Here is a 22,558-nt window from a genome sequence, read left to right as displayed (position 1 = left end):
AACATCCGCTGACACTGCGATCGAAAACGAAACTGATCGCCCGACCGATCGCTACCGACCACAGGCAACAATCATCATCATCACCATCGGGCTGGCCAAAATATGCTGATAGGCAACACTTTGGTGTTGAGGAGGAGAAAGTTTTTTGTTGACACAGTTGCCCTCTGCTTTGGGTGTCGCTCGTAGAAAACCATCGGCTCGCGAGCGAAGGTGCGCTCCATTGTGCGTTGAAACACACGCGGTCTTTTGAATCAGGAGGTTTATTCGTGGTGTTTATGCTAAGCGAAAGAGATGGAAGCTTTTATGTTGGCAAACCACGTCATGATCTCCCTGCAAATGTAACTTCCGTCTATCATTAGTGGTCTGGTCAAACAATAAGCAATCTTCTAGCGACTGTAGCCACTTCCGTTTCGTTTCTTTTTTGAAATTGTTAAAAAAAGGTTTTATGGCGAAGAGAAAGTTCATGCGGGGTGGAAGTATATACAATTTGAGACGATCTTGAGATGAAGTGCCTTTTTTGCAAGGATCAGGACAGGAGAAAGTAAATACTTTTATTACAAATGTGTAATAAACGCCTAAACAATAACTGTGTACAGTTGAGTTCACAGCTTCAGTTCCTTCAGTGCTTCATTTAACGAGGGTTCGGAAAGAAATTAAAATCTTCAATTAAGTAATCAAAACAATAATCTGTGACTCGAACTTTGAAGATAGATATGGCGATTACTTTTCTGTCCTATGCCCGAAGCTGAGTATTAATGGATGCAAACTAGTCAGTAAACTAACCTGCACTGAAGTGAGATATGGACCTTTTAATCTTAATTAGTGATCTTATCAAGTACAATCGCTTTGATTACTTACTATGAGACAGGGCAATAGAGGAAGTATGGAACTATGGGGTACCTTTCGATCACGTTTTAAGTGAAATTATCAGACTTCCTATTTCCATTCCTTCCTATTTATTTACTACACCTGGACGTGTTATTTAGTTGTTTGCTTCCTACAAAACTATGGACGCCTTCTATTCCGGTGGAACAGCATCTTGTATTCTGCCTTACCTACAATCGGTAGATTCTGGTTTTACCTACACATCCTGCTAATATCGCAAAATAAAACAAAAAAATTGCGTGAAGTTCGCGTCGATTCAAAAAATGGTTACAGCGGTGTGCGGTACGTCCGGATGCATCTACATAAACCGAGCCATGTTACAGCGGTACGCCATAACAGCTGATTGTCAAAATATGATTTGAGAAAAGAAAACACCTCCAGTTATGCAAACTATTCCACGGCAAGTAAGTACAATTCTCGTTCCTGGTTGTATATTTTGCACTGAGGACTGAGGATACAATCCAGGATGCTTCGGAGAACGTTAAACAAACTGTACGTTCCGGGTGGAATTGTATCGGCCGGACTGTTCCCATTCACCACCAATAATCATGATCAGATAAAAATCGACACCAAAACCGTGCAAAGCATGTACGAGGAGGCGCCCGGTGACAAACAAACCGGCATGGAGCGATTACACATGATGTTTACAATTGAGTAAGTGCAATTAAACGTGTTTTCGATGTTAACCTTGTACTAAAAGTACGCCTTTTATTTTCTAGCGAGTTTGGCCGAGTATCGAGTGAGCTGAACTCCATCTATCAGGCCGGATTTCTTGGTTTCCTGTTCGGCGCTTGCTATGGTGGGTTCGTGAATTCACGCGTCGCCTACATGAACTTTCTCGAGCGTAACCAGGCAACGGCGTTCCAGTCAAGCTTTGAGGCGAAGAAGAAACTACAGGATCAGGTGACGCTTAACTTCGCCAAGGGTGCGTTCCGGTGGGGTTGGCGTTTGGCGCTCTTTACCACTAGCTACGTGTAAGTAACCATTGCCCATAATTCCTTGATGATTTCATTAACCTTCTATCCACGTTTTTTTCCCCAGTGGCATACAGACGATGGTTTCGGTGTACCGAGGAAAATCTTCACTGTACGAATACATGGCCGCCGGTAGCGTGACGGGTGCAATGTACAAATTCAGCATGGGTTTCCGTGGGATGGCTTCCGGTGGGCTAGTGGGGCTAGCGCTCGGTGGGCTGGCCGGTGGACTGTCGCTTGGTATAATGCGTGCGACCGGTACCACGATGGAGGAGGTTCGATTCTGGCAGTACAAATGGCACACGAACCGCGAACAGGTCATACGGGATTCGCTGCAAAAGCAAGCGGATGCGGAAGAGGAACCACTGCTAAAGCATCACCACAACAAGTTCGGCGCCGCCAACATTGATCTCGATGCAATCGAAGCAGAGAAGCGCAAAATTCAACTGGCCGTTGAGCGGGAAACGATTATGAAGCAATTGGAGCAGGAAGAACAGGCGGAAGTAAAGGTTAAATAGAGTACCCATCGCGTAAGGGATATGAAACACGTTGTTGCGTTTTCTTTCTTCATAGTTGCCACTAATCATAAAACACCACCGGGTAGATGAGATAGTACAGAAAGTACAGGAAGAAGAAGTTTATTTCAAACAGGATGTATAGAAAGAAGAGATACACACACAAAATTATTACCTCGCTGGGGGCGGCGAAAGGGTGGTGATGATGGTGGTGGTGGTGGTAAGAAGACGGACGTAACGGAAAGCGGTTTAAGGGACCGGAAATAGTTTGCTTGCTCCGCGCACACACTCATTCCACTACTCCTTTTTTTAGCTTATTGTCTTCATGTCGGGCAAGGATTTGGATTTCATAAGCTTCTTTTTGGCTTGCAGCTGCTCGTGCTTCAGGCGAAGCTGAAGCAACACTGCCGCACCGCACGCATCTGTAGGGGAAAGGAAAAACAAAAGGGGGGACAACAAAAAGCGGGGAAAGGAAAAACAAGGATCCAGCATTACAACGGGGAAGAATTTTTCCAAGTAAAGTTCAACTCTGGTAAAGGGATGCGCGATTGTTAAACACGAACGATCTTGGTTTGAGACAATAAACTCAACGGTTACTTTTCGGTTTTATTAACGTACAACATAATAAAATTATTAAAAAATCAATCTACATATAGGTGCGTGTGTGTGTGTGTGTGTGTGTATGTGTGTCTGGGTTTTCTTTAACTCTATTGCGATTGAAGAAACATTTAAAAACACAATCTCGGATGAACGAAGAACGACGCGCGCGAGCGCACAATAAAAGAAATACACGTAAAGAGAAATGAAAATATAACATAAAAACAAAACCGCTCCAAATGAATTTAGTGCGTGAATTGCTACGAGTTTTGTTTCCCCCCCACGCCCCCTGCGTAAGACGAGCAAAAGGATGAAGGTGGGAAGTTTAAGTGGGAACGGAGGTTTAAGGAGGTTGAACAAATGAGATGAGAAGTTGAGAATGAGCGCGTCCGAGGGATGATACATGAACCAAATGGGTTAACCGTACCGTATCCATTTTCGAAGCTACTAGAAGCTGATCGTGAGCTATGCGTGTGAAGCACCATTCTGTTCTGTTTTGTTCAGATGAAAGTAATTGTTACTGCTTTCCCTTGTTGAGCGTGCGTTTGCTCTTGATGTAAAGCAACGGCGATTTATTCTGACAGATAGTGTCCATGTTGATGAACTGAGTAACATGCCTTTTCGTAGCCAGTTAGTCAAGTCCTTGGACCCTGGAGGAACCTTGTTCTAGATCAAATTCCTTTCAAGAGCTCCTACATGAAATAGACCGAACGTTGTCTCAGAGACCACTGTCAGAATGAATCCTTACGAAAGACAAATGTAGGCTTTAAAACTGAACAGATCTGACATTGAATTGTGTCACATAAAATCCTTTTTTGTAGTAGAAGTTCCAATAGGTGGATCTGTGTTTGCCCCGGCAGGACACATGCTTAAACTAAAATGATACTAACAGTTCTGCGTGTATCGTGATGTCGCGTTAATGTATTCTCCACACAGATACGTACCAAAGCCTTATCACACTTTGCTCCGCGATGAGGAAAACAGATTCTTTTTTTATGATGATGATGATGTTATGAATTCTTTTTGCAATACAAAAGTGAATCATTTTGAATATAAAAAGACGGAGTTGTGTTTACAGCGCGACGTGTATACTTCCTCGCCTCTTGATCGGTTCGTTTGACGGTACTTGCTTAGAACTGTTCGTACGCCAGCCAGTTATTAATTCTACCATGCATGCTAAAGCGTGTGCATACTGTCCACACACATGCCATTCATTCAGCATTCCTAAATTTCTCTCGCTTTCATTCTCGCATTTCACGTTCACAAACGCTATCACTTTCTCTTCACGACTGGTTCTTTTTGTTTTGTTTTGCTAACTCGCACGCTCGCATTTGCCACACTATCACTCAATTCGTACTTGTTTCATATCATGTTAAGTCAATTCATAAAAGTACATTAAACATTAACAAGGCAAAGAACAAACAAAAAAGACGGGACGAATGGTACACGTAAATGGAGGAAAACTAAGGACAACAAAATAATAATTAAAAAAAAACAGGATATAAACAAACGAATACCAACAAAAACGTATGTACGAATAAATTTCACTTTATCACAAGTGTGCTTTTCTTGTATCACAGAAGAAGGAAACTAGGTTGTACACAGATACGCGCACAATGAGCAACTTCTCAAGCAAGAACGAACCATCCATTTCGAACACGATCAACAGGATCGAGGCACGATCGCGCGAGTAAATCGGGTCTAGAGACTATAAGTGTTGCTTATGCATGTTTCCGGCAGCAGCGGAGCAAAGCACATGATAAGTAACCGGTAGCAGTGATCTTGGAGAGACATTTAAAATCCAAAAATATAGAAAAAATAACGCAGGCAGCGAATGGATGGATGAATGGGCAATGAGTTTCACAAGACAGGCAGAATATGAATGGTTCTAGACGATGGCTTCCTAACAATGCTGCCGTGATTCGAATGCGTGGCCATATATGGGAATAGGAAAGGTGACATTATGTTGCCGTTGTGATAAGTATGCATGATACATTAGAAAAAGGGAGTTTTGGGGAAGTTGCCGCGCATTTTGTTCCTTACACGTGTATGATGATGATGATAAATTATCGCTTCACGTTGGGCTGTTTGCTGCTATCGATTCGATCTTCGTACTACTTTCTAACCATTTCTTTTTTGCATCCATAGTACTGTGTGTTTGTTGCGTGGTTATTGTTTAAGTAAACGTTTGCCTAAATTAAATTCATGAGCGCCATCGCCCGTTAAGTAATGCCAAATATTCTAACCCAAAATCAATAAGTACGTACAACCTTACTCTCTTTTTTGCCTCGATACCTAAATCGCTTCGTTCGTCTTTTGCTTAAAATAGCGCCATGCTTCACATTATTAGATACGAATTTCCGGAATGCAAATTCCATAATGCTACACATAATGCTATTTTACGGAAAAGCTTCTTCACCTTCATTTTTAAGGATGCAAAATTATAGTACTTCGTTATGCGAGATACGATTATCTTTTTTCTTCCTTTAAGTTTTAACAATGTTTTGCATAATTAAATTTTAAACGCACGAAAAGGGTTTATAACTTTCCAAAAAATTATGGTGCTATTTTTATGCTCCTGGTTCCGAATCAGGGTTTTTTTTAACGCTTTAATCTGCCTGTCACTTAAAAAAGGTTGAAATTTCGATAGTACCACGTACATTTTGGCGCAATTATTGTTTTCAAAGAGGTACACATATTCCTATTAGCAAGAGTTCTTGTCAGGTGTCGTAAACACACAGGTGTTTCACGAGGAGGGTTCGCCCATGATTAATTGGTTTGTCACTGTATGCTGCCAACTAGCTGTCGCTCGAGCAGGATGCCGAAAGGATGAAATTTATCCGACAATTTAGCGTACACAATACGTACATTAGCGCATAGGACGCTAATTACGCGGTTCACGGTAAAAGGACTTATCTGTCTTCTCTAGCACCGAGAGAGCTCGGCATCGGGCCAATGTGATTATTGCCAACATCAATCGCACAATCTTATTAATTAAGAAAAGAATTCCTACACAATGCACTGCTATTGCGAATCGGGGTTACATTCATTCAAACTTTCCCGCACTGAGCGATCATCACTAGTTGCAATGGCCTTTTTAATTGTAATTAATAAGTAATTATTGCTTCGGCTTGTTCACATTAAAGATCTTTTACTTCTTCTACTAGCCTTTCGTACTAACTGCTCAATCATCTTCGTACTTGTGGACAAAAGTATATTGCAACTTTACTATTGCCGATTCTATTAAAAACAAAACATCAGAAATGAACCAAAAGATATAATTTTTAAAATAGAGCACAATTCAAAAGTGGCACAAAAACACTCTTTAACACTCATCCTAACTGGCTCTGTCCATCGGACGTGTAAAGCTTTCGGTTAATTCCCATTGCAGCGGTAGTTTCTGCACATTCGTAGGTCATTTGTACCCAGGACCCGGGGGCCGGATGTTTGCTTTGCTTTCAGCCCTAATTGCAGCGTAGTAAACGCACGCGATCACACGCTTTTGTTTGTTTAGTTTCATTTTATGTATATATCCTATTCAGTCAGTTAAAGTATATCAAAGTGGTTGTTGTTCATCCAATAATGCAATCATTGTACATCGTAGCAGATGTATATGTTTCGTCTCACGGTTAGCTTCAGTTCCCGGTTCTGTTTCGTGTGTGTGTGTGTTTTTTTTTACAGACGATCAACTAACATAACTTGGTTGCGATCGCGTTTCATTCAATTTTTCAGTTCATGTTTAAATTGATTCAATTATTCAAGAAGGCACATTATGTTTCTTTTTTTTAGGTAGACTGAAAGCTTAGATGTCATGGGAGCAAGCAGAATACCGATCAATGCATCCTTGGGTACGAAAAACCTCACGATTTAACAACTACAAAAATAGCTTGCACTAGTTTGTCCACTTGGTACATTCAATCGTAACGTAACGTAACGAGTAACGTTCAATCGATTACTCAATAAATTAAAAAAGCTAGTTAGTTTGCGTTTCATCATCCTCAAGGCGCTGCAATTGTGACAGGTAGACCATAATAGTATTGCGAGAGACACCGCAAATGACAAGAATCCCGACATATAGGAAAATATGTATCTCTCCAGTTTGGAAGCGCACAAATCGAAAGTAGTAAGATCGAGGGCAAATCGTGGAACGAATTTAAACAATAGTAATCACACAGATGAACCAGTATGGATGGTTTAGATAAGTACTTCCACTAACACCCTTCGTTCATTCCATGTTCCCTAGCGTGTATCCTGTCTGTCAGCCAATGGTGCCGCTGTTGCGGATGGCGATATTTGTGTTGCTGCTGCTAGCGTGCTCGATGATGTCGACGACGAAGAAGTTCTTGTTGATGGTGTTGTGATCGCCGGTGGTACATCTTTACGTCCAGCTCCATCGAGCTGAGCTACTGGCGGAGCAGCATGCGCCACGGCTTTACCAGTGCCGCAAGCACCGTCACTGCCTATCTCCGTCAGCGAATCCATCGAACGAATCGATATCGAATCCTGTGAGGTGAGACTTGGATTCTTGAACATGCTCAGCGAATCACGGGCCAGCTGCCCGAGATGGCTCAACACAACGACCGTGTCCGATGTGGCCGACTGTCCACTGGTGGTGCTCGGTGATGGCGAAACCACCATTCCACTGCTGCTGCCGCTCATCATATCACCGGCACTGGTACCGCTGCCGATGCTAATGCCGCTACTGTTGCTGGTTGTACTTCCGCCTAGCAGACTGTTCGGTCCGCTTTGATGAATTCCGCCGCCACCGAAATAGTGCATTCCACCTCCACTGCCACCGATCGCCGCACCGCCACCACCACCCAGACTCGGATGATTGCCGTACTTGTTTGTGAGCGTATCGATATCATCCTCCGACTCATCGTAATCCCCACCGAGCTGGAAGATTACCTTCGCATGCTGTGGCACGGTACCAACTAGCGGTACGTTCACTATCGGTGTGGATACGATCGCAACGGTCGCTAACGCTTCCACACCACCCAACGGGCCACCACCACCCGCCGGAGTTGTTGCATTCGAGGAAAGGAGCAGCTTGTTGGTGATTGTGTTTTCCGGTGAAATGTTCTCCTTCATCTCCACCTTCAGCTGTGGTGTCATGTGCTCGGCACTCTGCTGCTGATGATGGTGGGCGGCCGCGATCGTTTGAAGATGCACCTGATTCTGCAACGGTTGCAGCTGTTGCGGTGTGAGCGTCGTTTCGGGCGAAACGTTTACCTTGAGCGTCACACGATCGTCATCCTTTTTGGCTGCGGTACTGGTTGGGCTTGTGTTGGCACTGGTGTTGCTGCTGCTGCCGGTACTGTGATGGGCCCTGTGGAACAAACCACCCATCGGGCTTTCCTTGCGCGACGGTGGCTGTGATCCACCGCTGTGGCCCGAAGCTTCCTGCGTCACTGTCGGTGGTGGAGGACTGGCCGATGCAGACGTTCTGTTGGACGAAAACAAATTGCTCGGATTGAAGAGGCTGAGCAGCTTCTCGATGGCTGGCGTGTAACCGCTTCCACCACTGGGCGTCGGTGTGCTACCTCCACTCGAGCCGGAATCGGTGTGCTTATGGCTGCTTCCACTGCTGCTACTGCCACCCAGAATCCACGATGTTTTGCGTACGCGTGGTGGCTTTTCGCTCGCCACCTTGGTGACTGTTGGCTCGCGTTCGAGGTTTTGCACCGATGTAAGAGTGCTTTCGTTGGAGTTACCCGCGGCAGTAGAGCAGCTAATGTTTGTTGTGGGAACAACAGCAGCACCAGAGCCTGTCGGCAGCACGGTTGGAGACTTTGCGGCATGTGCCAGGTTTGCTGCAACCGACATGGACGATGAGTTTGAGGAACCCGATAGATCATGCACATCGTACAGGGATTCTTGCGAGCTGGCCAGGTTCACCTGTACCATACTGGAGGTGGACACACTGGTCGGTGCATCTAGCGGCACTTTCAGCGTCTCTCCACCTGGCAGGGAGAAGGTGGGAAGAGGGACTCCCCTGGGCATGAGCGTACTCTCCTCCTCCAGGACACGTGACGTGGAGCTGACATTATTGCTTGAGTCTGACAATCCACCACCAGCAGCTGGTACCAGCCGGACCGTACTGGGGATGGCACTGGAACATCCGCTAGAGGTAGTAATCGGCGGTGGTGAGCTTACGATCAAATCGAAACTTTCATCCGTCGAGCTAATGGAGGTGGTGATGTTGAAGTTAGCATTATCGATCGAATCGATGCTGTTGCTGCTAATCGACGAACAGCAGCTATCGTCCAGCATGACTCCACCGGACATAAATCGTTTCACCTCCAGATCGGGACTTTCGATACTGGTGGACGAAAGTACGGAATCATGCAAGGTGCTGCTGTTGTTGCTGCTGCTGTGCTGATGACCAGACTCCGATGAGTGTTGCCGCACCTTTCCCGTGCCGGATGGTGTTTGTGGTGGAATCTGCTGTTGAAGCTGTTGGTGAATGATCGTTGTCTGTTGTACGATCTGTGGTTGTAGGGTGCAGGGTAAGAGGGGTTCAGTGGCATACTTCTGTACATGGGTGGTAACCATTGGCTGTAGGGGAACGGCTGTGTTGCTGCCTGGACCGAACGTTGTGACAAAGTGATAGTTTTGCGGTTGCTGTTGATGCAGCATCGGAACGATCTGTGGTGGTAGTGGCTGGTATTGAAGCTGCTGTTGCTGTTGCAGCAGTGTACCATGTGAAACTCCCAACGCCATCGGCGAAGTGTTTGGGGCGAGATGCGCGGGCATGGTTGGTGATGATCCAGCAATTACTCCCACTGCCGGTGTGATCAGTGGCGATGGTACTATGGCCGTATGGAACGTAGTGTTACTCCCGCTGCTGCTGTATGATGGTGGCAACAATGGGGATGGTGTTTGGCTAACAACTCCCGCCCGTCCCATCACCGGAACACCCGCCGCAAGCGGAGACAACGGTGATGAGGGGAAGGATGATAGTGTCGGGGCGGAACTGCACACCGGACGGCGATTGATTGTGGTGGATGATGCCGTTCCGCTACCGCTAGGGCCCACGGCAAATGATGAGGTGGAAGATTTGCTCATGGGTAGACTGATCGTGCTGCTGCTGCGATACGGATTGTTAGCACTTTTAGCACCGGCAAGATCCGGCTCGGCCACCGTTACCACACGGAACCGGGAGTTCGAGGGAAAGAACAGCGTGGGCGAACTGCCAGTCGACGAGGGTGACGGTGACGAAGCGGATCCCCCGCCGGCAGAATCGGTCACACGCGAAACATGGAATCGGTTGCGGGACGGACTCGGTACCGGCGAGGCAATCGGTGAGGGAATGGGACTGGGCAATGGTGAACGCAAGCGACCACCGGTCGCCGCCTTTTTGCACCCACCGTTCGGATCGAGCAGATGCTGCTTGTCCGCAATCGCGCTCGGTGACGTTTTGATCGATGGGCAGGTGAGGGAAATCTTGCGCGAACTAAGATAGTTTGCCCGGGCACGACGCACCGAGGTGCTGATCGGTTCGCTCGGTTCCGGTGGGTTTTTGTTCCGTTCGCACTGTGCCCGGATGTTGTTCACCAACCGGCTATACTCCGACCCAACGCCTTCCAGTGAAGTATCCTGTGAACAAGAAGACCATTAAGTAAATTTATTTTCTTATAACTTATTCCGGCATCGCTTGGTCGCTCTGCCGTCGCCATACCTTGATCCTTCGCGGTGTATCATCCAGATCGATGCGGGTGATGGATTTGTTGGACTTCATCGCTTCGTTTAACGCTTCTAGCCCACCCTTCTGAATGTTGTTGTGTCTTAGATCAATTCTTTGCAGCGATGAATTACCACCGAACTCGATAATCTCCGCCATCGCTTTGACACCTTTGTCCGATAGGTGCGCTCCCTGCAGTCCCAGATTTGTCAGCGTCGTGTTCGCCTTCAAGCTTCCACTGATTCCAGTAACGAAGCTATTGCACAGTTGATTGCTGCCCACGTTCAACGTATCGAGCGTACTAGTCCGTTCCAGCAACCGTTGAAAGTGGCGCGACGAGTTGCGCGTGATCTCATTGTTCCATAGCACCAACACTTGCAACCCGCACGGAGTGCTTGCCGTTTGTTCCGTGCCGACCGTGTCTCGGTTCACATTTGACTGCTGCCGTTCCAGCGTACCGTTTTTGGCGGCAAACTTGGACTCGTGTATTTTAAGGCTTGATTTCGAATCATTCGAATCGATGGACGTTTCGCTGTTTAGGCTCTCGGAGCTGAACGAACGCTCATTCGGGAAGGAGCTGGGAGCTGTCGTGCGGAACGGGCTGCTACTTTCAAAGTCGGACTCATCACCACCGACCGAGTCAAGCGAGCGGGACAGCGGCACATTATCCTTGATTGCAACGCTCACCATTTGTATGCCCTGCTCCACGACCAAGCTGTCACTACTGCTTGACTGCGTACGATCCTTCTTGATCGACGGAGGTTCCGATCGCTCATCACTGCTAATGGCACTTTTTCTTTCTCTCACTGGAGCCATCGTTTCCGTCGTCAACATGGCATCATCTCGCTGTGCCGAGCTCGAACCCGTCGGTGGCACTTCCGTAGCTTCAGCTTGTTGTGCTTTCTCTTTCTGCTGCGACTTTTCAATCAGTAACTGTAGCTCATCCTTCTTCGATGGTGGCGCAAGCGGTGAAAACACATCTCCGGACGATTCGACAGAAGCACTCCTCGTTTCCGACTGCTCTTCCTCACACAGGGCCGGTATGCCAAGATCGACAAAGAGATTTTCCTGCGAAATTCTTAAATTGCTACCATCATCATCGTAATCGGTGCACAGTTCGGGAACGTCTTCCTCCATCATGTTTGCTCCAGACACTTCCTTGGCAGCCGGCTGGTCAGGTGTCCTCACGCCGTCCTTATCATGCGCATGCGTTTCTTCCTCTCTTTGGTCCCCAATTTCCATGGCCGTTGATAGCGATGCCTCAAACTCCGTCAGCACACTGTCCTGCTTTGCCAGCCGGGGCTTTTTCGGTGCCTGCGGTACCGGGCTATCCGAATGGGTTTCCTCCAACGTCACCAACAACTCCACACAGTCTTGTTGCACAACCGTCGACTCTTGCTGGTCGGTTTGTACTGTTTCCGCTGAGGTGCTCATCGTCGTCTTGCTCTCATCACCTTCGCCCAGCAGAACCGCTGGGTCAGTTGCCGTCGCTGCTGTTGCTCCACCGCTAGAGGAATTCATCAGTGCTTCTTCCTCGGCCGTCATCATTACAGGGCGCGTTACCGCGTCGACCTTCTCTCTATCACTAGTTGTTTGTAGACTTACGCTATGTTTTGTACTCATTTCCACTAGATTCACGTTCGACAGAGCAACAACAGCACCGGGCGTTGGCGGTTTGGGTGGTGATGGAGGTAGTGGTGGGTTCGTTTCATCATTGTCGGGCTGCTGCATCGTATACACTGTGGCCGCTTCTACCGCGAAGGTGGTGGCGCCATTCGTAGCTTCGAATGTGCCGCTGCTGGCCACCTTATCCACTTTCTGCTCTGTGGTCGTTTCACACGCTGGAAGAGCGGGAGTCGACGGTGGCGTTACTGGTGGAGTGAGAGTTAGCGACGAAGGTGACGCATCCAGTTCGGCGGCTTCCGCTGCCGTGGCAATGGTATCCGAATCGGACGAACGCAACCGCTGGGGAAAGTAATTTTTCACACTGTTGATGCTGTTCAGGCTGCTCGATAGGTCGGAAAAGTTCAGATCACTTTTACGCTTCTTGTCCTGCACGTCCTTAAAGTGTACCGCCTGTTCCACGATCGCACCGACAATGTGCTCAACGCCTTTGTCCTGACGGGGGGGGAAGAATGAAAAGGTATATTATAACACAACGCGAATATCTAACCACCCCTGCCACCACGTCACCTACCCCAATCCGGTTGTTCGAAATGTCGATCAGCTGTATGTAAAAGTTCGTCCGTAGCAGATTCGCGATCTGTAGCGCATCTTCGCAGTTCAGCTGATTGTGCGCCAACCAAAGCTCCCGCAACACTTTGTTGCGCTTGAGCAAGGTGCACAGCGATGCGATCGGTTGCTGGCTGAGCACACAATGTTCCAGCTTCAACGTGTGTAAGGGGGAGGTGTTGAGCGCTTTGGCGAGATTATTAGCCTGGTAATCAGATATCTGGGGACCACGGAATATCAGCACGTTCAGTTCCCGGCTCTTCTTGATCATGTTAATGCACGCCGTCCAGCTTTTGGTCGTCATCTGCAGATTGTCCGACATGTCCAGCTCGTTGGCCGCCTCATAGTATTCGATGATATCGAACATTACGCTTGCCGTCACATCGTCCAACCCACTGTGCGAGAGGTCTATGCAGCGGTACTGCACATGCTTGAAGATCTCCTCCAACGCTTCACACCCACTGTAGCTGAGATGCTGATCTTTGAGCGAGAGCAACGGCACACGGCCCTTCGTGACATCGATTGATTGCAGGTGCTCGAGTACTGTTTTGAGCGGTATGGTGTTATGTCGCAGACAGGAGCTACGGTACAGCTCCAGCAGCTCCGGTATTTCGCAAATCGATACTGTAAAGGGAACAAACGCAAAGTAAACCATTATAAATTCCATTATCTTTACCATAAAACATAGGCTGATATTAAATGGTGATAAAAACAAATCTAAAAGAGCTAATTGAATGAAACAAATTTTACATAATAAACCTTCTAGATGCGACTACTTTTGGCGGACACTTCCGTAAAACAAAGTCCGTCTTGTACAGGTACTTCTTCTGTTTGACCGATAGCCAAATCTCAATGGGAACCGAAGAGATCCGCTTTGCTCCGATATCTTCTTTAGGTTTTGCTACACTTTACGTTACTATAATTGCGCAGAATGGCAGATGGCAGTTTATCTATATACATCTAACTTAATAACTGTCTGGACTAATACTTACTGCATGCCCAAGGATTGACCGGATCCAGATAGCCAGTGATAAGCTGCGCATCCCTAGGAAAGGACACCCGTCGCCTGTTTTCACCCTTGTTTGCTGCTGCCGCCGCACCACCAGTGAGAACACCCATTTTGCTCAATTTCTTCAAACTACTGTGCAGTACAGGGGACGCACGTCGGCTGCTACCACTGACCACCGCTGCTGCTGTTTCGGCAGCACTCTTTGGTTGGACATCTACGACTGCGGATGGCGGTGCGCTTACTGCTAACGCTGGTGCACCGGCTTCGTCCGTCGGCGGTGACGAAGATGCAACGGCTGCTGCCTGCGACAGTTCCTCGGCTAGCGTTAAAAGACGCGTGGTGCCTGTCGTGGTGGTTTGCGTGTGCGCCTCCTCAACGGCGGCCCGGTCGTCCTCGGTACCCGATGGCGGAACCACACCTGCCGAACGAAGGACTGAACACGCTGCTGGTGGTGGTGGCGCTGGTTGCGATTGCTGTAGCACCGCATCGGAAAATCCTTCGCCCTCAAGGGAGTGTCCTTTCGGTGAACTATCACATAACGGTCGATTGTCTACGACGAGTTGAGTGTCATCCCCCTTGCCAGAAGGTTCTTGTTGGGATGCGGCCAACACTTCTGGCGACGATTCGGACGAAGACAACGAGGACGCGAACGATGTCGGTGGCGATAGGGGAGCAGCCGTGGAGGAGGAGGAGGAGGAGGACGAGGAGGAGGAGGAAGAAGAAGAGGAGAATATCGCAGAAGATGGTGACGATCTCTCGCCACTAGCAAACGTTTTGCTTTCCTCGGTTCGCACCGCCCCACCATCGTTCACATCTTCATTCGTTTCATTCGCTGCCACGGTCACACCGGCAGCTGTTATTACACCACCGACAGCGGTAATTATGCCGCCCGGCCGTGCCGTTTCGATCGGTAACGTTTGTACTAACTCTATCGGTGCTACGGACAACTCGCCGTTATTGTCGTCATTCGTTCTCGCCACCTCGGTACGTTCTGCATTTCCCAACAACGTCGCTTGCGCCACTGCCCTCCGTTCGCGTTCATCGCTCGGGCCAAGCTCAATGGCGCTGGCTGTTGCGGGGGCACACCTTTGCTGTTCGCCTTGTCCTAGCGTTATTTCGGTTGCGGGTGCCGTCGTACCAGACGATGGGACGCCTTCCTCCAACGGCGAGCCGACAACGGTTCGACCGCTGGCGGACGATAAGGACGTTGCGGCCTCATTACCATCGTCGTCATTCCGGCTGCTAACCTTCGTTTGCGTGCTGTCACCGACGATTTGAAAGTCACTATCACTGCGTTTGCTGTTATTGTTGTAGCGGTCATTGATGCAGCCGCCACCACCACCGTCAGCGGATGATGATATGAGATCAACCTCTAGGGTGGGATTATTGTTCGCGGCTAGCGGGTCCCGCTGATGGTAACATCGTTCGCCTACCGATGGTGTATCTTCCGCGTACGACGTGTCCTCTTCCGGCACAACCGGCAGGCGCCGTTCCTCACCGACGGACGGTGTCGAGGAGGTGGATGAGCTTGAGCTTGAACACGATGACAACGGGTGTGGTGTTTTTGGTGATAAGGCTTCCGCGGTTAACTCCTCTACCGGCACGATCAACGGCGACAGTGTATCGTCACCCTTCAAGCTGTTGCTTTCCCGGTCTGGCCCACCTTCCATTACGGGCCCACCGACCGGTCCGGTCGGGGGCACTATCGCTGACGCTGCTACATCGAGTATCCTTGAGTCGGTGGTCATAGTTTCTTGTATGCATTGGCCCAGCAATGTAGTAGTGGTAGTGTCCGTTACTGCCAGTGTCATCGTACCAGCATTCGACCGATCGGTCCCAGCTGTGGCCCGACTCTCAACACCGAGCGGTTCGGTAGGTGAACGCCGCTCCTGCTGCGGAACCGTACTGTTATTGCGGTGGTCATCATCTTCATCTGCTCGCTGCTCATCATGATGCCCTCGATTTGCCGCCGGTGGTTTGCTACAGTTTGCTTCGGGTTGGGGTGGTTCTGCTTCCGCCGTAGTTTCATCGACCTCGTCGGTGCTGCTGTTTTTCGAAATCGACGACGCAGTGGGCGAAACGGTCGACGCTGACGAGGGCGATGATGGGGAAATTAGTAATGCCAGTACCGCGTTGTTGCTGGTAGTTGTTGCTGTCGTCGCCACCACTGTCGTTGCCGTCGTCGGTTGCTGATTCTGCTCTTCCTGTTCTTGTGCCTGTTTCGATGGATCTATATTCATTTTCCCAACAGCTTTGCCACACTGCCGGCTTCTGGTTTCAGGTCGGGTAATGATAGTGTGTGTTGGTGGGTATTAGAAAGATGGAACAGTATTCGTAACTCAATACCACCAAAGCACCGATCAATGTACGATAATTGTACGTATAGCCTTTGGGTTTATTAGCAGTAGTACACGGATTTATTCACATTCGCTTTAGCTAGCTCAAACGGTATTCCCTTTCGGCTTTCGGCCTGTACATACGCAAAAGCTTCCGTTTGCTTTATCAAGTAACTGCCGGCTAATACCGGTTTGTTCGTACGTATTTTGCCGCTTGTATTTAATCGAAACAAACCAGACTTCAACCGTGTTTTTGTTTTCGGCTGTACCTCCCGGTTCCCCGTCCTTCTCTCTCCCTCTCTCGCTCTCTCTCTCGCGCACCTTCACTTTTTCGGGCAGCACCCGCACCGTCGGCTAGTTGAAGGTTAATTTTAGTAACCAGAACTGGCTAAATATAACCCGACAATCATCTGTTCTGTGTTCCACTTTTTTTGCATCTGCCCCTCCCAGCCGGCTAAATTCTGGCCGAGCCGTCACACCGCACAGATCACACTCGCCCGTCTAAACTGTCCACAACCTTTCCCTGTGTAATGTGTACACGGTTCGCTAGCCTCTTGTTTTGCAAGCACGGGAAGCTGATCTTCGTTTGAATGGTATTGCCGCTTTTTTCCTATTCCTCAACAGCTTCCTCTTCGTTCACCTCTAATTGAAACTGTCCGTGCAATCGTATAAGTCGCTCTCGCAATCGACAGCTTTGCTGCTGCTTTCTCGAACCCGTCACCGGTCGCGGGGAATATTTTCTAAGTACACAGTAATTTGCGATTGACTGCAATAAGTAGTGGCCGCGTAGCTTCTCCCTCCGTTCCTGTAGCTCCGAGGGTTCGGGGTTGTGTGTTTTTCGCAACAACAAAAAAAAACACACCCTGCCACTATTAAGTTACGTCGGGATGCGGTACTTCTACTGCTTCAGTTCACTTCAACAGACACACCGACGCCAATACCGCCGCCTATATATGTGCAATGTGTGTGTTCGTTTAGCCGGATTTGTTCACGTATTTGCTTGCTACTGTTACTACTGCTGCTTCCGTTGTGGAGCGACGAACGATCGGTAGTGAGTGCGGTATTGCCGTATTGCCGGCTCGTCGACACCCTTCGGGTCGCAATGTGGTCCCCAACCGGGACTGGGCCGGGGAACCGATCGGAACGGAATGGGGGAACGGTGCGCTGTCGTGTCGGCGCGCCAGCACCAGCCAAGATCCACCTGTTCCGGACGGTGTACAATCACGTTCGTTTGACCAGCTATCAGCATAACCGCAGCACCACCACCGGGTTCGTGCGTGCGTGTGTGTGTGTGTGTTTGCCACGTCGCACACTGGACGTTCGAGTGTGGACTTTACATCGGACACACTCTTTGTTCCTTGGTTGGTTTGATTTGCTTCCTGTACTCCTGATGACAATGATCTTGATCTGCTACTATTTCGGCATTTTCGAGATACACGCTACTGATGTAAGTAAGTTCCTTCTTTGTATGACGACACTTTGGTTCTCTCTCTCTCTTGTGTGTGTGTTTTTATGTACCGCTGGACGTCGATTTCTTACTGCTTTTTTGCGTTATTTCCTTCTTTGTCGTGCTTTTGCATGCACGCATTCGTGTATCGGTATTCCACCACTAGCCTTTTCCTAGTTGAAGAGAAGAAAGAAACACAAAAGACCGTGCGTTACATTAAAAAAAGTCATGATAATAAAGTGCACACAATCAAAACAGGCGTGTTGTGGAGATGTTTCTCCTCCCGTCCAACTCAGACAATTGATTGTGATCGTTCGCTAGAAGTGCCTCTGCTATTCTAACGCAAAATCCGGTTCCATCCTGTTCCGTGTTTCCCTCGTAGGTGTTAAATACTGGCTCACGAACCGTCACGCATACGATTAGTGTGTGCTTTGCCGTATCGCGTGCGTTGGAGTTGTTCAGTAAAGTCTGGTCCAATCTAACCATCTCTCATCAATATACCCCACACGGCATCATTACACCTCCTACTTGGCTCGTACCCGGACATACACACGCACACATCAGATGCAACTTTTGCTCCCCCCTGCAAGACAGCAGCTGGTTGTGCTGTAGGTTTACTCTTTTGTGGAGCCAACAAAAAACCGTTGTTGATTCTCGCGCTGTATGAGAAAATCCGTTGCCATATAGAATTCAATTCCGACCGTCCCAGGATCGCGTCCCTCCGAATCTCATTCAAATCCTTGAGGATCCTTATCCATAAAAAATTAAATAAATATCCCAAAAATTGAATTTTGATAGAATCAGAAGTATACAAGAATAGATAACTATAACTCGATTTGTTATCATTTTTTTTAATTTATATATAAACAACAAAATTTGGAAAGATCCGGACTAATGAGGGCAAATTTCAAATCCCTGATTCCGATGACATACCAGAATCTTCAAGAATTCCCATTCTTCGCAACAACATTTGAAGCTCGTAAAGTAATACGAAATACGGAAAAATATGTTGTAAACGTTCTATAAAAACATTGCTTCCAATAATATTCCAATATATTGGTCACGGTAATGACAATAAATTTACTTTTTATGTACTAAAATTAACCACAACAATTTTGTATTAAAACTTATCTCATATGGCTTATGTTTTTAGAAAATAAATAAAGTATAAATTATGTTTCGGTTTTCCTACATTCTAATTCCGATAATCCTGATGTTTGCGAACATGTTTCTATTTACCGACATGCGATCGTGCTCGTATGCAGTGTAGAAGAACGAGGCAGAACGCATCTTGGAACAAATAAAAAGAGATCTGAAGAAAAAAAACAGGTTGCAGCGCGTCCCGGGGAACATATGATCGCGCGATCGTTGTGTGCGTTACGTTGTTACGTTGTACGAGATGGAAGGAGGTCAATCTATTCGCAAGGGAAGCCACAAATCGCGAAAACCTGTTTCCCCACGCTGCGTTACACATGTAGTGCGCGCTAAACGGCCAGTTTCGTAGGTCAAGAAGCGGGAGCCACGAACAAGTTGAACGATGCACTAAAGATGACTTGCCAAGCGGCCAAAGTCTCTTCCGCGTACGGTGCGGGAAATAACCTTTCGCTGTACTACCGAGAAGGTAGTACACAGAACAGAATCTGGCTCACAAACAACAATTGCGCCCTGCCCTGAGATGACGCACCCTCGCGTTCTTACAGTTGTTCTTTTACTCTTCAAAACCCTTTGCATGAGCTCATCCACGCCACCAGCAGCCGATACAGCCGCGTGTGGGATTGCACCCAAGGGTTGTTTTTTTTTGTTTTACTGACCGACTCGAAACACATGCTCCGAGTGGTCAGTGTGTATGCACAGGGGTACGCGCGCATGTGGTACACTTATCTCGGTCTGGGCAATGTCAAGAGCGGACGGGCTTCAGTAGTGGCATTACGTCATTCTAAGAATAATTTCTGCATCGCGGGGTTGGCATTGGGCATTGGGATTGAGTGAAATGTGCTGCGGTAAAAGTAACAAACTGCATCACACATTTCGTTTCCCCGACGATGATGTCAACGTGATTCATACGATCGCTGCTACGGGAAGTGATCGCTGTTGGTCTTACCAGCTAAAAAAAGATTATACAAAGAATATGGAGGAAAGAGTTTGCACGTGCTATTTTTCGCAGATTTTTTCTTGGAAGATCTTCAGAGAAGAGTTCTCGGGTCTTGGTTTCTTTAGTTTTTATTTATCAGCTGCTGGGATAGTTCAGTATTGAACAATCACAGACTGAATTGGATTATTAATTCAAATCGAAAGCTAACAACGGATAAGTCCTCAAACTTCAACTGCTTCAAAAAATCAAATAGTAAAATAATGGTTAAGATATTCTAGATCCAACGTCTAATCAATCCTTGTAAAAGTAGAACGATTTTGGCAGGACTTTCCTGTCGCTCCTGTCGTGTAGAAGCCTTGCTCTGAGCACAATCACCAAGACGCCTTCGCACAGCATCACATAAAGATCAAACCTTCATATAATCAATCAATAAAGAGATTGCCAACCTTTTCTTTATCAAAATCCGCCGGAGCTACGATCGTTTAACCAAACAGGGCGCCACCATCACAACGAATTAAAACGGTTGGATGATCGGCTATCTTTTGAGTTGCAGACACCCCAAAAGAGTGTAATGAATTTCGAAAAAAAATCGAAAATTTACAACAAAAATACTAAAGTTCTAAGAAAAAATTATATTGACTCACAAAAAAAACAAAACATTCTCTGTAAGTCAGTCAGTAACTGAGCAACAGATTAAAACACTTGCCTCGAACACAAAACAACCGTTCGCCTGTGTAGATCAACTGCTGCTGCAAGCACTGTTTACGGTACATATTTAAGTAAATAAACAAATACCATTGTGGGCGCACTTGTCTCAACAGCCATTATTGCAATGAATAATTGAAGCAAATGACACGAAATTTTCCCATTATTCGAAATTCCAATTTGCCGACCATTAGCAAAACTATGCAAAGTGTGCAAAATACCCGGGCAACAGTGGAGGATATTGTGTTAACTCGCAAGTTGGCTGTTTTGTTTATAGACAAATCGCTGTCGAGCGTTGTGTCGACATTCGACTACTCACACGCTATCTTCCCAAAGCGACATACCATCATTACGTCATAAAGTATTCCGCCACATAAATTATCTTTGCTGCTGTTGCTTGCTGCGTGCCACAGAGCTGCATATAAAGCTTGTAAAAAGCCGCGCGTATCGTGTTGCAAATTGCAGCTACACAAGATGTATATATTACCGCAAATAGCAAACAATAATCGCAATGATAAAGTGTCGCTTGACCACGATCGACACACAGCCATCTTTTACTCCCCCCTAACGCCGGTGTCACGTTCATGGAGGGGAAGTTGGATTTGCTGTCCCGACCAAAGGCTAAAAAACCCCGCTTACTAACTGGGTCTCGCTGTGGTTCCGCCACACCTTCCACCCGCACTATCGTGTTATCGATCCAATAATGAGCACCTTCGGACGGCCAACGTACGTAACTGACCGCTGTACCGCCGCTGTACTGGTCCGCTAAAAGTGGTTCACATTTCGTTCTGAGTGTGGTACGTGTAGTGGACACACAAATTTAGAACACACCCGTATGAGTAACTGGCGTATGCAACAAGCAAGACATTTGGACATTCTTTGCATGGCAAGAAAGAATCTGTAGCAAAGTGTCGCTTTTATCGAAGGGGGGGGAGGGTGGTTTGCTATCGCATCTTGTTTTGACCCAACCCCACCCAACTCTCCTCCCGGGCCCGCACTGTCACGCAAAAAAAACCCCACACAATATCTTTGTTCTCGTCTGAGAAACGGGGACCATTGCATGCCACTAATTGCAACGTCCTTTGGTGCACAGTTTTATAGCTCTTTCTTGTTCAGTTTCATAACCGGAAGGTTTTCCTGCCAGCGCACAAGCGACCAGTAGACAGGTCATCTATCACACCAGCAGACCAACACAGCCACAACCTTCGGTAGACGAAGACGGAAGGGCCTACCATTATGACGCACAAAGTTCGGAATGAGTTTTGCTGTTTGACATTACTGCTGTGAAGCTCGGTTTTGACGGCTGGAGTTTCATTTTTTTTTTTTTGATGTTGTCTCAAACCCAAGGTTAAAAAATATTGCATTAAAAAACCAAGTAATTCTTACACGAAATGCCCTGCAAATTGCCATACGATTACTATCTGGCATTGGTTTCAAGGTTTGACCTATTGGTTGGTGGTAAATTGTGGTGCGCCATGCTTCGTTCAATATCACATCGCAATGCGGATTAAATTACCACGAATAATGCTGGAGAGTGTGGTTTTTTAAAATACTTTTTTTTATATTCTTGTAGATTTATTTACGTCGGCAAATCGGTGTCCCACGTAACTTATACATCAGTTCCATATCAGTAAGGAAATCCATCATTCAATGTCGACAGTTTTCCCATTTTGCGGTATTTGTAGCTTTTTCTGGAACATATTATTTACCTTCCAAAGCATTCAAAAGTCAAAGATATTGACACGTTGATTGGCAGTTTAGAGGAGGTTTCCACTCAGAAGATAAAACATAGGGCAAGTTTTGTGATATTTTGTTAAGGAAAACTCACAAATATTGGATTGCTTGTTACTAACACTAACATCTTCGATAAAATGTCCCCTACATTCCAGGGTCTACGAGTTTATCTGGTAAAGTCGGAGCTATGTCAGGATAATAACATCCTAAAACTGACAGCTAAACACAAGGATGCAAAAATGCAAAGGATGTATCTTGGCACATTCTAGATTTATTTGAGCATAATCCATTAATCACACGAATACCCTGCAATAACTGCGTAAGATCTTCTACATCCTTCCTGGAAGT

General features: G+C 47.1%; 2 protein-coding genes across 2 annotated transcripts; one reads left to right on the top strand and one right to left on the bottom strand.

The window, feature by feature from the left end:
- Positions 1 to 1,305: 1,305 nt before the first annotated feature.
- Positions 1,306 to 3,018, top strand: LOC128299128 (RPII140-upstream gene protein). Its single transcript, XM_053034998.1, has 3 exons — positions 1,306 to 1,539; positions 1,605 to 1,859; positions 1,927 to 3,018. The coding sequence occupies exons 1-3, from the start codon at positions 1,352 to 1,354 to the stop codon at positions 2,375 to 2,377; spliced, it is 894 nt and encodes a 297-aa protein (XP_052890958.1). The 5' UTR covers positions 1,306 to 1,351; the 3' UTR covers positions 2,378 to 3,018.
- A 3,931-nt stretch (positions 3,019 to 6,949) lies between these two features.
- LOC128299127 (serine-rich adhesin for platelets) lies at positions 6,950 to 16,861 on the bottom strand. The gene is made up of 5 exons (XM_053034997.1): positions 14,310 to 16,861; positions 13,880 to 14,264; positions 12,853 to 13,511; positions 10,653 to 12,773; positions 6,950 to 10,570 (listed from the first exon to the last, which is right to left on the bottom strand). The coding sequence occupies exons 1-5, from the start codon at positions 16,134 to 16,136 to the stop codon at positions 7,211 to 7,213; spliced, it is 8,352 nt and encodes a 2,783-aa protein (XP_052890957.1). The 5' UTR covers positions 16,137 to 16,861; the 3' UTR covers positions 6,950 to 7,210.
- Between the last annotated feature and the right edge of the window lie 5,697 nt (positions 16,862 to 22,558).

This window comes from Anopheles moucheti, chromosome 2, assembly GCF_943734755.1.
Source record: "Anopheles moucheti chromosome 2, idAnoMoucSN_F20_07, whole genome shotgun sequence".
In the NCBI taxonomy this organism is placed as follows: domain Eukaryota; kingdom Metazoa; phylum Arthropoda; class Insecta; order Diptera; family Culicidae; genus Anopheles; species Anopheles moucheti.
This window is presented reverse-complemented; position numbering and strand designations above follow the sequence as displayed.